Source organism: Tympanuchus pallidicinctus, unplaced genomic scaffold, assembly GCF_026119805.1.
Source record: "Tympanuchus pallidicinctus isolate F22 unplaced genomic scaffold, pur_lepc_1.0 scaffold1, whole genome shotgun sequence".
Taxonomy (NCBI): domain Eukaryota; kingdom Metazoa; phylum Chordata; class Aves; order Galliformes; family Phasianidae; genus Tympanuchus; species Tympanuchus pallidicinctus.
Window position 1 is genome coordinate 101110242 of NW_026294618.1, and position 13957 is coordinate 101124198.

The 13957-nt window shown below is 42.4% G+C and overlaps 2 protein-coding genes across 2 annotated transcripts in view; one reads left to right on the plus strand and one right to left on the minus strand.

Annotated features, from left to right (window-relative positions):
* WDPCP (WD repeat containing planar cell polarity effector) overlaps nt 1–3249 on the minus strand; it is a 141212-nt gene extending 137963 nt beyond the window's left edge. Inside the window, exon 1 of the mRNA XM_052699118.1 lies at nt 3159–3249. The gene's annotated coding sequence lies outside the window, so the exon portion shown is untranslated. The remainder of the gene's footprint in view (nt 1–3158) is intronic.
* Nucleotides 280–13434, plus strand: MDH1 (malate dehydrogenase 1). Its single transcript, XM_052699295.1, has 9 exons — nt 280–404; nt 5792–5890; nt 6153–6249; nt 7188–7363; nt 8494–8616; nt 8745–8921; nt 11818–11931; nt 12142–12231; nt 12787–13434. The coding sequence occupies exons 1-9, from the start codon at nt 402–404 to the stop codon at nt 12910–12912; spliced, it is 1005 nt and encodes a 334-aa protein (XP_052555255.1). The 5' UTR covers nt 280–401; the 3' UTR covers nt 12913–13434.
* Nucleotides 13435–13957: the final 523 nt, after the last annotated feature.

Below are 13957 nucleotides of genomic sequence, written 5' to 3' on the forward strand. Positions count from 1 at the left end.
CCTCTTGAGTTTCCTCCGTATGACGCATGCGCAAACCCAGGAGCCAACACCGCCCTAACCACAATCCTTCCGGAGCGCACGCGCAGCTCTCGGAGCCGCTCATTGCCCCCTAGCGGGGACGGACGGGATTAATGAACGGGCCGGAGGGGCGGGGCGCCGGGAAAACGGCGCCAATAGCGTGCAGGGGCCGGGGCGTGCGTGCCCCGAGGCACTCTGGGACTTGTAGTTCGGCCCCCGCCACAACAATACAGGACGGCGCGACTCGCGACTACAGTCCCCATTCACCTGCGCGCCATGACGCGCCCCGCCCCTCCGCGGTGCCCTAGCGCGACGCCGCCGGCGGTCGCAGTCGCACGGTAGAGGTGACCTCGAGGCTGCCGCTCGGCTCGCTGCTCCCAGCCATGGTCGGTACCGTTCCGTATGGCGACGTCGCGCTCAGGGGCCGCGGGAGGTGGTTGGGGAAGGGGGCTGGGGCTCGAGGTTTCCTCTGGCGGAGGAGATCTCGAAATGGCGGCGGCTCCCCCCAGGCTCCCTGCGGCGCGGAGCCCTTCCCTCCGTGCCCGTCCTGCCGAGCGCTGCGGCTCTCCTCGATGAAGGAGAAACTCCGCAGGCTCGGAGCGGTGCGGCCCCGTTCGTCGCTATAAGGGCGGCTGTTCGCCCCGGCCTCCCAGGTCATTGGGGACACGCTGCGCCTCTGCCCGGAGGCCTTGTTTGCCCTGTAACAGGCAGCCTCCGTGCTCTGTTACTCGCATCTTCACTTTCCTATGTATATTAAAACTCCTTGCATGCCCTAAAATGACTTATTTTTCCAGCACCTTTCAAAAAGTATCTCAAGTCTGCAAAACCTCATCAATTCTTCTTCTCAACTCATGTTTCTGTTCAGAATGTGGGCTCTCAGGAGCCACCTCAAGACATAGCATTTCATTTTGCATATGAGCTTTCCAAACTGGTTGCTGTGAATCTGCTGGTCCCACAGGAACCATTTGTTTAAAGCTCTGTTTTGATACTTAGACTCATTGGAACATCACTGCTTTCATCCTTCCACCCCTCCAGTACTCTTTCTATGTATTTCCTGTCAGCATCGAACTTCTGAAACAGAATCTTGTGTCTATTGATGCAACTGCTGTTAGCTGAATGACATAGAAAAAGTTAGTGGGGGCACCTGGCTGAAGGTCACTGCTGAAGGAAAGACTTCCCTTGGAGTTCTGCCCCTTTCCTGCTCATGCAGTCTGCCACGTTCCCAGATAATCTGGCAGTGCCCCGTGCTCCTTCAGGGGAAGGAAGGGAGGGTTTCATAGAATGGCCTGGGTTGAAAAGGACCTCAAAGGTCATCCAGTTTCAACCCCCTGCTATGTGCAGGGTTGCCAATCACCAGATCAGGCTGCCCAGAGCCACATCCAGCCTGGCCTTGATTTTAGGCTCCAAGCTTCTGAAGGCACTGTGACTAGTTAGCCTCACTGATGTGCTCCAAGTATTGTCAGGCATGGAGGGATAGCTTGGTTAGTTCGGCGGTCAGGAATAATGCTGTTGGCAACTTGACAGCTAAACTCAGCTGCAGTAATGCTAATTCTCATCTTTAATAACTAATTAGTAATTTAAAGTTCATCACTTGCGTAAGCAGGCAACGGATTTTTCTCATTCCTACATCTGGTAAATGATGGGTTAACATTGCTTTTTTGACTAAATTTCATAACCTCCTGATCTGTTTTGCCATGTAGTACTATTATCATTTGCAGCACTGATATTTTAAGTCTGCTGATACCAGCAGTAATCACAAAAGTAATTTAGACACCAAATTCCTAAGTCCCAGCTGGGGACTGGAAGCATTAAACCCATTATTTCCTCATCTGATAGCAGAATATTTACCTTTAAACCAGTGATAATCTGAAGGAGGGGAAACCCAATGTGTTTATTGAATGAGGGCAAATGTCAGCAGTCACAGTGTTCACACTTTTTGTTGTTGTTTTTTTGTTGTTGTTTTGTTTTTTCCCCTCCCCCATTATCTTTACTGCTCTTTGTTTCTTAAAACTTTTTAACCATGTATCTGACATACGCAGAGTAGAAAAGGCTTTGGAATTAAATGCTCAATTACTTGTTTTTTTCCTAGTTCAGATATACCCAAGTAAATGAAGGTCACCTCTGCAGTTACTAAAGCATGACACTATTCTAGTTGAAGCCCTGTACACAAGCCAAGTCATGGATTAAATGCCTGAACATGAATGTGTGTGCACCTGCAACTCCCTCACAGGGAGGCTGTTAGCTTGGGAGCTGCGTGCTTCTCCAAACTCCCTTCCTCAGCTGTCAAGGATAACAGTGCTTAGAAGCGATGCAACATAAGCTTGCTAGGGAGAGTTAGCTACCTTCTGCTATTGTAAGAAGCAAAACAGTTTCAGTGTTTTGATCCAACTTCTGGAGTCAAGGGATGAGAGTCTTGATCCAGAGATTGTAGAATCAAAGGGAAGAGAATCCACTTACTGCTCAGCTGCTGATGGTAGGTGGGAAGCTTTGGGTTGAGTATAATGTAATGATGGCTTGGGGAGAGAGAACTAAGTAGGCAGTGCTCCTTGGTTTGTGTTAGCTGCTGCATTTCTTCCAGGCCAAAATGGAGACAAGAAAACAGAGAGATGGCAGTAAACATTTTTGAGAGGGTGGAGGTGAGTCAGACTGAAGGCTTATTTTAGCAAGGGTAAGTGTTAAGGCTATTTTAGTACAAAAAACAAAAAACAAAAAACCCTACTTCTTGCTTTTTTGTTTGTTTGTTTAAATCTTCTGTTCCTTTCCTATCCTGTTGCTGGACTAAATCCTTACTAGTGAATGCATTGGAGTTTTTTTTCTGTTTGGATCACACTAACATATAAAATGGAAAGCACACAGTATAAGAAGTTTGCTGAATTTGTCTCCCTTTTGTGACATGACTGTAGATAGGATCTTTCTCCTTAGCAACTTGTCAGCCCAACTTCTTAAAATCCTCTATTACAACGAAAATTCTGCAGCACCAAATTCATGATGGGTTCAAGCTACCATGAAGCTCAAAGCAAATGCATTCACTTATTAGAATAAGAGCAGAAGCAAAGTTGCTTCTGACAAGTTATTTATAGTACCAGGCAAAACATCACAGGGAATACCAACAGTCATATAAAAGACAAAAGTTGACTCACCCAGCTGGTGATGAGGGACTCCAGTTGTGGAATATTCCTCACTAAGCAGCCCTCATGCAGGAGGCCTTCTTTCCCTTGAAGCCAGTCCTTAAATGAGTCCAGGGCTGGACCCTGCATCCAACTCTCTTCCAGTCAGGTGGAAAGCACAGGAAAATTGTTTGCACCTGTGCTTCCTGGGCCAGCCATACCCCTTCACCAGGTGCTCAATCATCCCTTTTGGCCATGAGCTGACAGCTCCATTACACATCCCTTACAGAATGGCTTTTTCTATGCTCCTGATACGAGATTTCACCAGGCCAAGTTTCTGCAGTACAGTAATTTTCCAGTACTTTCCAAACTGCTAAGATTAGAAGCCTAAAAAGAGCATTGATTGTTCCATTTCCTAAATAAAAAGTAGATTCTCCTTCAAAACACACTGAAGTTGGTTCTTAAACCTGATATGCTTCTGAGTCTGTCCTGCCCATCGTCATTCAGACATTGCAGTACTTTTGTAGCATATAACTTCCAAAACAACATACTGGAACTAGTTTTGAGAGTTAAAATGGGAAGAATTGATTGTCTCCTCTCCTCCTCGTTCCTCATTAGTTTTTATGAGGTTTGTGGGATGAGACTCGCAGTAAGATAGGTTCAAATGAATGCACCGGAACTGGCAGCTAATTAACCAAACATTTAAAGAATATTATGAATAATAAAGGCAAGATCACGTTGAATTGTAACTCTATGTATTCAATAGATTAACACTTGTGCTCTCATTTTATCTAGTGCAGTGTAGAATGAGACAGCTCCTACAAAGCCTAATTTTTATGATCACCTCATGTTAGCTTGATGCAGCTGTGCTTGACTGCTGGCTATGGCAGAGAGCATGCACTCAAGTCATAATCATAGACTCATAGACTCATAGAATGGCCTGGGTTGAAAAGAACCACAATGATCATCTGGTTTCAACCCCCTGCTATGTGCAGGGTCTCCAGCCACCAGACCAGGCTGCCCAGAACCACATCCAGCCTGGCCTTGAATGCCTCCAGGGATTGGGCATCCACAGCCTCCTTGGGCAGCCTGTTCCAGTGCATCATAGAGGGAATGTTGGTTGCAAAGACCACGTGGTCTGACTCTGCCTTGCTCTTGAGTCTGGAGGTTGCCTGATTCAGCCTAATAGAAAGTATTTTGCTCCTTCAAAGTGAGGTCATGCATGTTGTTGTTTTTTTGTTTTGTTTTGTTTTTTAATCTGGATCTTTAACATTCATCAAGGGAGCAGGGTGCACAAACTCTCTGGGTACCTGGTTGCAGTGAAGCAGTACAACCCTAGTTGAGAATTCCCCTCCTAACGTCCATGCTTAACCTCCCAAGTTGTGATCTGTGGCTCCGCCATCTATTACTGAGAAGTGTTCAGCAGCACGATTTTTGTAGCCCTCCTTGAAGCATTAGCAGGCTGCTGTTGGAGCACCCCCTGTTCTCTACCTTTCCAGACTATGCCCAGCTTCCTCAGCCTCATCTTACAGGACACGCACACAGGACTGCAGCCACCCTTGTCATCTTACCTGGACCCTTTCAGCATCACTTTAAACTCAGGATCCCAAAACTGGATCTGTATGTCAGCTCCAACCTCTTTGATGCTGAGCAAAACCACCACCTTTGGTCCGCAAGCTCTGCTTTGTAGTGGAGCTCTGTATGCAATTAAATTACGTCTGACATAATTGAATGTTGTGTTTTGTCCATAACTGAAATGATAATCTTTTAATTAATTGTAAAAGTGAGTGTAGAATTCCAGCAGACTGGTCCAAGCCTTCGTGTTCCTGTCTTAACAGTTTTCCCCCTGTTGCCTCTAGGGAAAAAGAGTGATACAAAAAGCAGGCTTAAAGAATATTGGATTATGAATAGCCTTTGGCATGTTTTGCCCTTTCAGTATTAGTGTTCTGTTTAACAGAATGGACTTTTGCTACACAGTAAGCCTTGTGGTGGTTGCGTTGTGTTTTTTGTGTTTTTTTTGCTAGATACAGTATAACAGCATGTTGGCATAACAGCCTCCCAGTCTTTGGGGGTTTTTGGTCAGTTTGGATATTGGTGTCTGTATTTGCCCATCATGTCTGTGGATTTGCTGTGTAACAGTTTAGTGAGACATTGGTTTTAAGATTCCTTGGCTTGCAGCATTCAGCAAATCTTCAGTTTCAAGTAAGCATTCAAAATAGTTCACAAAAAAAAAGTCTGTATTTTCAGAATCTGAAAACTGGCAAAGTACAACAGCTCCTGAAAATTGTGAGTTTGGAAGCATAAGTGGATAGTCTGATGAGTCGAGTGTGTATTGCAATGCCTTGTGCTGAAAAAGTAGCATTGTTTAAATCCATACCACGTTTTTCTAATTGTGATTCCCGGAATTTTGGAAGCTTTTCTGGGAGCATTTATTCCTGGGGATATCTTTTCAAGCATGGTCTGTTTCCGTAAGTGTAGGCAGAGAAGATTCTGGAGGCTCCGGTATGATCCCAGAAGCTGGCCTTCATCCATTTTGAAGCATGTGATTTCATCCAGGTTAAATCATCTTAAGCTCATTTCTGTAGTACCCGTTCACTGTTAGCACTGCGAGGTGCTGTGAACCTGCACTGTGTGGCTGTGGCTCAGTCTCCCCGACTTTCTTCCAGGCTGAACCCATCAGAGTCCTGGTGACCGGAGCTGCCGGGCAGATTGCTTACTCCCTGCTCTACAGCATCGCCAAGGGAGATGTCTTTGGCAAAGAGCAGGTGAGAGTTCACTGAATCGTTGTTCGTCTCCGCTGTGCAGAAATGAATAAGCTAATGCCAGAATTAATGTTTGACCACCATACTAGTGATTTATTTGTGAGAGTCCTGCTCAGTTACGCAAGCTTTCAGTACTTGCTCGTGCTAAAGTTCTGAGTTGATATTCCTTACACGAGATAAATTTCTAGTAGATAACAAGACAAACTGATTTTCAAAGCAGATGAGTCTACGATCAATTCCGAGTAAACTGTTTCTTTCTTTGCAGCCTCTTGTACTTGTGCTGCTGGATATCACTCCTATGATGACTGTATTGGAAGGCGTAGTGATGGAGCTGCAAGACTGTGCCCTGCCGCTGCTGAGAGGTGCCAAAAGGCATTTTTCTTGTACCTATATTGTGCTGGATCTAGAAATTGCAGTAGCTGGCATTAAGCAGAAGAATGTATTAGATGATGCTTTCTTAGTTTTATTTTTTGTGGATGTTAAACTAATTTGACTTAGACTTCATACTAGGAAGAATGTCATCAAGTGGGTTTTGTGTAAAGAATTCACTACGTTCCTGGTTCATGTACCTAAGCCTGGGTAGCTGGCACATTCAGCAAATTGTCACATACTTGTACATTTATCTGTTGTATTCTGGCCTAATGGTGAAATAAGTTTGAATCTTGAAATGTGCCTGCATGTTCTTACCAAGCCAAAAAACAATTCTGGAGATGTATTTCCTCATAAAGACACACTGAGAAAATACTCCTCAGGTCATGTAATATTTAAGTTCCTCTACTCTAAATGGGCACAAGAAAGGGAGCCAGTAGATGCCACTGTGATTATTATAGTACTTAAATGAAAAGCATTTAGCTTCTAGCTCTTGTACAATCAACCCTTCTTCAGTTTGAATTCTTAGAGGCAGTGGAAATCTTCACTTGTACTTGGCACTGTAAATTTATGATTTTTTTTTTTTTTGTAGAAGAGCAATTCGTGCATATTTATACACTGACCTGTCTGTATATATCCATGAATATATGTATATATATATAAACAGAAGGTATCTTCTGACACATCTTTCTCCCATGCTCAGAATTTATAGCTAAAGTTTTAAGCAAATACTAGCATATAGAAACTGTTGAATAGCAAGTATTCAATCTTTGGAATTAATGCCAAATGGCTTTGCTTACATTTTTTGGAACAGAAAGGTGCTGCTGTTTTTGGATCAGATTTTATATAGATGTGTGTATATATATGTATACGTATACAAAAACATTTTGCTGTGAAAGATAGATTTTTCTTTTCTCCTTCCCTTTTTTAGAGGTCATTCCAACAGACAAAGAGGAAGTTGCATTCAAGGACCTTGACATAGCAATTCTGGTTGGCTCCATGCCGAGGAGAGAAGGCATGGAGAGGAAGGATTTACTCAAAGCAAATGTGAAAATTTTCAAGTCTCAGGGTGCAGCTTTGGACAAATATGCCAAAAAGACTGTCAAGGTGAATACTGAAATTGAACTGTAAAGGTTCAGCTCTGAATCATTTAGAGATCTAAATAGATTGTGGTGTGATTCTGTGCAAGTAGGAACCTATTCAGTGCAGGCATTTTGTTCTTAGGTCCTGGAGACTGTAACACAGTGAGGGTTTGATGAGATATGGTGTGTTAAATTAGTAGATGTTTTAGTCCTTAATTCATTCAGTGAAAAAGGTACATTGAATTGCAATATTCCATGCTCACTAGTAATACTTAAAAATATTAAAAAGAAAAATTTTTTGTTATCTCTTCTCTGGGAGAACTCTTATCTGCATGCAGCTGTCTACTTCATCAGTGGCTTCAACATAATGACCCTTAACTTCAGCATCAATATGGAATTACAGTTGCACAAAAGATCAGCTCATTTCAGTTGTTTGCATCTTGGTCTTTGGAGCATTGGAAGCTTTTAATTGTTCTCTTTCAGATTGTTTCAGCACAGTTAATGGGATCATGTGGCTGCTCTCCTACTGCTCTTAATCTTAGACCCAGACTCCAACTGTGCTTTGTAACTGACTTTTTAATGTCTACTTCCTCTGCTGATGAACTTCCTACTGCTTCTAAAGACTTGTTTGCTTCTTTATACACTTGGAATAAAAACTATCAGTCTAACTGTTGCAGAGTAATGGAAAATGTACTGAACTCATTTTCAGGAGGGGAAATATAAAGGAAGGTTTGTAGATTAGCTTGTGTGATTGAGATTATGCAGAGCTAGACATTAATCATTTGAGGCATATTAGTAGATGAAAGATGAATAAAAAAAACAGTTTTCCCATAGTAATAAATTGATCTGACTTTCAGCAATATTTCACTTCTAACTGCCTATGAATACTGAGATAAGCAACTCCTCTGGCTTTCTTAATTATAAAGCAATTACACAGAGCAGTGACAGCCAGTCTCAGAGTAGTTTTAAGGTGATGGTGGCTGAGTATTGTTGGAGACAACCAAGAGTTTGTTTTCTCAGAGGCAAAGCCATTCCATTTATAGAGTGTTCTCATATTGCATTGAAAGGAGTTGTTTTGCAGAAATAGCATTTTTGACTAAATACGTGGTGCTGCTTTTTCATTCCATAATTCCTCTTCTCCTTTTTTCTTTTTAGGTGGTGGTAGTTGGGAATCCAGCAAATACTAACTGTTTGATTGCATCAAAGTCAGCCCCATCGATACCAAAGGAAAACTTCAGCTGCTTGACTCGCTTGGATCACAACAGAGCTAAATCTCAGGTAAAAAGAACCTATTTACTTAGAATGCTTTCTGTGGTCTCTGCTAAATACAGAGAGAGCTGTGCTTCCAAAGTTTGTGAATTGAGAGGCTGAAGCTAATTCAAAGGGTATGTTTAATTTCCAATTAGATTGCTCTGAAGCTTGGTGTGACTTCAAATGATGTGAAGAACGTCATCATCTGGGGCAACCACTCCTCCACTCAGTATCCAGATGTTAACCATGCAAAGGTGAATGTGAAAGGAAAGGAAGTTGGAGTTTATGAAGCTATAAAAGATGACAGCTGGCTGAAGGGAGACTTTATCCTGGTAAGGTCTTGACTTCTAGCGATCATCCTGTACTTAGGATTTCTCCCAACTTCACATAAACTATGTAACTGGCTGACTGGAGCAGCTATTCCTATCTCAGAATTTATCTGTTTAGCTAGAATAATGTCTCTGCAGATACTTGTTCTCAGTCAGTTATTTGCTCTTGAAAAACGTAAGGCATTGTGATACTTTTGTAAACACTACTAGAAAAAAAGAGTATTCAAATGATTCAACACAAAGTTTCGGTCATAGCTTTGTTGCAACTCTTCTGCCACACAAGCACCAGTTCACTGGTGTTTTAATAGATGAAGAAGGATCATCTTTCCTGTGCTGCTCCCACCCAGCCACCAGAAACAGCTTTGCACAGTGTGTGAACACCTTCTTCTCTTCTCTCCAAATCTCAATCTATGACCTCACCAACAGCATTTCTCAAAAGTAATCTGAAAAATCTAGAAAAATGTTTTTAACTGCAGTATAAAGCAAAGGGATTATTAAAGCCTTTGAACTGGACTCCAAGCAGGCACATACTGGTTAGAATTGCAGTGTTTGTGGTATGCCAGTCAAATTCTGCTTTTTATCCAAGATACATTCAGTTTGGAACGGTGGATGTGTTTTGTTATATGTCTGTATCCTGTCCTGTCTTGGTTTTAGGTATTGCTTGTTCCTAGAGAAAAATGATTGCATACTGCCAACCAAGTATAAGCAGAAAGCTGTTACAGGAGTTTCTCATTGCCGTGTCCTTTATCCTGCTGTGTCTTGCATGGCCTAAGCAAGATACTGGTTTGTTTTGCATTCAAGGTACACTGTAATGCTAATCCATACTAGAATGGTCTGCTGAAGAGAAAAAGGGGCTAAATGATTATTTAGAAACCAAATTAAATTTACACATTATATACTGTAGGATTGAGATTAAATAGTTCATGTTGGTATTCAGCTGTGAAAAAACAAATTCCAGTGAAGCTCTGAGAAATGTGTTACTGTTAACATACTTGAAGTCTCTGGAGGTTAAAGCTTTGAAAGGTCTGGTTATTGAAAGAAGAGGCTGCTAACTACAGCAGGTACTAGGAAAGCTCTGAAAATAATGCCTCCTACATTATGATGTTGGCCCACAATGTCAGATGTGGATGTTGGTGGGATGACAGTAGAGGTTGAAGCTTCCCACCAATGTTCTGTTAACATTTTGTTACTGTGTGACAGATGGCAGCAGAGGGCCAGCCTGACAGCATGGTGCCTGACCTGGAAGTGCACATGAATCAAAGGGGTGGAACTGAATTTCTGTGTTTGGAAACAGTGTCACCCAGTGCCATTCACTGATGCTTGCTGAACACTTACGGAGATCAAACAGTGGATGTGAGCACAGTGAGTGGTACATTTCAGCAGTGGTGACAACAAATTGAAAGACAAGCCATGTTAGGGATAGCCGTGCACTGCTGTCAGCCCATGAAACAATGAGCATTTCCATCAGCTCATCTGCACGAATTGGCAGGTTGTGACCAGGAAATGTACATACAGCTGAATATCAGCTTCAGTGTGTTGGAGGCAATGGTAGCAGTGTTGGAATATTGAAAAGCTTGTGCCAGGTTGTATAATCAATGAATATAAAGATTTTATAATTACAAAATAAACAAGAGAGTTAGGCAAAGCAGATTATAACAACAAAAAGAGAACAGAGAGAAAGCTTACCTGTATCCTGGGCTTACTTATGAAAATCCAGCAGACCAGAAGAGATCCTTCCCCACTGGCAGCCAGCTCTTAAATGGGTCTAGGAGAGGTGCAGCCAGGCTCCACCCTTTCCTGCAGGAATTGCCTTCACCTGTGCTCCCATGGCTGACTCAGTGCTTGCCTCAGGTGATCAATCAGAGGTTCAGGCTGTGATTCAGCAGTTCCCATACACAGTGAATCTCATGAATGTTCACACAAAAAGAGGGAAGAGACTGTGTGCAAGTTTGTCAATATGACAATCAATGTGAGGCTGAAGGTGACAGCTGGATTGCATGTGTCGTTACTGGTGATGAGATGTGGTGTCACCGCTCTGAGCCACAGTCAAAATGGCAGTCTGTGGAGTGGTGACATGTCAGTTCCCTATTGAAAAACGTCTGAAAATGCAGTCCAAAGTGATGTGCACTGTCCCTTGGGATAGGAAAGGGGTGGTCTTTCTGGGTTTCCTGGAACCGGGACAAACCATTGACTCTGGCTGCTGTGTTGCAGTTCTGTCTAATCTGAAGGCTCTAACTTCTAAGTCAGAGAGGAGGACAACCTTTCTCTTGCAGTGCAGTAACACCAGCCTCCATGCTGGTTGGAAGACCATGGAGCACACTGCCCATCTTGGTTGAACTGTCCTGGCACACCTATCATTTAGTCTGGAGTCGGCACCTTCTGCCTGTCTGTTCAGTCCAGTAGAAGATGGTTGTGGGCAGCATTTTCCTACCAACACTGCAGTCCTTCCAGCTGTGCATCAGTGGGTCACCTCTGCTGGTGCAGAGTTTTATAACTGCAGCATGCAGGCTCTTGTTCATCCTTGGCAAAAATGCACTGCTAACGGTGGTGATCGTGTTGAAAAATAGTGTTTTGTAACTGAGATTTTGCTCTACCAAACAGTATCAGTGTGCTTTTTGTATCAGTTGTAGTTTCTATGGAAATAAATGGGTGACATTGCTTTCAGAGCAACCTACATATGAGCAAGCCTTTGAAATGTGACACTGTGTTCTTGTCCTGGCAAAACTCTTGGTTGTATTTCTGCTCTGTATGCCATGTTTATTTACTGATGGAATAGTATCTTGACTGACGAAATTAATGTTTGTAAGTTGGACTTTCCTTACGGAATTTACTTGCAATGTTTAGGCCAAATGATGATTTTTTTTTTCCTGCTTCGTAATTTAGTATTTTTTAATTGCAGACTGTTCAGCAACGTGGAGCAGCTGTCATTAAGGCTAGGAAGCTGTCCAGTGCGATGTCAGCTGCCAAAGCTATCTGTGATCATGTGAGAGACATCTGGTTTGGCACTCCTGCGGTAAGATGGAGCTCTTGAAAAAGTGCTTGTTTGCCTGATGGTTTGGTTACATGTCAGTGTCACTGATCTTGAGCATGTGTGTTGAGCAGGGGAAGAATCACTCTTCTCTAGTGTAGTGCATGTCATGCATGATGCAGTATATTGGAAGGTAAAGTTTTGCTTTCTTCCATCAGTGAAAGATGTGTTTGTCCTCGACTCTTCTGTTTTCAGGGAGAATTTGTTTCCATGGGAGTCATTTCTGATGGCAATTCTTACGGTGTTCCTGAAGACTTGCTGTATTCATTCCCTGTTGTGATCAAGGTAACTAGCTTGTATTTAAATCTAAGTCAGTTCTGCTAGACCTTGCTAAACTGTCCTATAAAACAGCATTGCTTTCAGTATAAAACTGCAGTGACTGGTAGTGTTAGCAGTCTTTCACAAAATAGACCACTATTCACTATTTTGGAAGTAGCAGTCAAAGAAAAGCTGATAGAAAAGTAGTCTGACACGACTAGCTATTCCTGGTTGTCTTCTTTATCTGAAAGCAAAATTCACTTCTACTTGATCTGGTTTTAAAGGTCAAACACAACCTGTGTGGTCAGAAACAAGGTTCATGATAGAATCAAGAGTAAGACTGCTTCTTCATGAGTTCAGATCATATTATAAAACAGCAGGAAAGCAGGATTTTTCATGCAGCTGTGAATAACTTGTAATCTTACGCAGGTACTGACTTAATGTACGTGAGTATAAGTGAGCAAAGTTTTAAATGAAGGTGACATTTAATTCTCTGTGGTGCTTTCACTGCAAAGCTCTTTTTGTGCAAACTGAATGGAGCTTGCTCTCACATAAGAGTGCTTTTGTTTTGTTTTCAAACAGGACAAAACCTGGAAGTTTGTTGAAGGTCTTCCTATTAATGACTTTTCTCGTGAGAAGATGGATCTGACTGCTAAGGAGTTAACTGAAGAGAAGGAGACAGCTGTGGAATTCCTCTCCAGTGCATGACTATATGATCCAGAAATGCAAAGCCATTTGAGAGTGGAAGAATCTAAAAGTCGTCTCTAAGTGTGCAACCAACCACTATTACTGTATTCAAGTCAACTGTCTGTGGCAATCGTGCATTTTGAAGTTCATATGCTTACTGGTACTACTGGGCCTATCGAGTTATTAGCAGAAAGATTATTAAATAAGTCAAGTTAGTTTGTTGACCAAACTTCATCTGTTCAATACTAGTTGCTTTCTGTGTATGATACAGAATAATCGCGTAATTGTTTGCCTATGCCTTGGCTACTAACGCACAATTTCAGTTTTGATTAGAATTTGGCACTGTTGGAACACGTCCTGATCTGTTATCACTGCAACATCCAATGGTTCTGCTGAGAAGGAAATCAAGATGCCAGTAGTTCTTGAACTAGTCGTTCAGTGACTCGAGTCTATCGGTGGGTAGGCTCCAGATATATACTGTTCACTCTGGTCTTGCTTACAATGTTTATCAATAGAAATATTAAAAGATGCTTGATGACAAAATGGCTGCTAGTGGTCTGTTACATGTTTCAGTTACGTAGCTTGCAGCACTCAGTGGTATAACCAGGAAAAAAAAGCAACCTAGTTTATTTCAGTAAGGAAGCTGGTTTTGAGAATTTTTTTTGATACCTAATACTTCATTCATCTCTTCTGGGTTAAAATCTATATGTCAACATCAACAGGAAAGCAATAGGCAGATTTCTACATTGGCATTACAGCTCAAAAGCAGCGTTGGTGCTGAAGATCAGTGCTAATTTGGTTGTGGCTTCAAAGGCAGTTGGAGCCTTTTGTCCCAGGAGACAAGGACTTGCTTGGTTAAGAGCACATGAGATTAATGTATGTGCTTGAGAATTCTTGCTGCAGCCTACGGACACTTAGCTGCAGGAAGCTACTTCAAATACATTATACTGTACTCTTTTGCCAACACAGGTGCATCTCATACACCGGGTCAATGCTAAGTCCTGGTCTGTCCTGTTCCAAATCAAAAGAGGAGTGAAACAATAAAACCATTTTGACCAAAAAATAA

Excerpts from the sequence above, each read along its gene's own strand:
- MDH1 (XM_052699295.1), top strand. Across the intron at positions 6,250-7,187 it reads TGCCCTGCCGCTGCTGAGAG|AGGTCATTCCAACAGACAAA; the intron begins GTGCCAAAAGGC and ends TCCCTTTTTTAG. Across the intron at positions 8,617-8,744 it reads ACAACAGAGCTAAATCTCAG|ATTGCTCTGAAGCTTGGTGT; the intron begins GTAAAAAGAACC and ends ATTTCCAATTAG.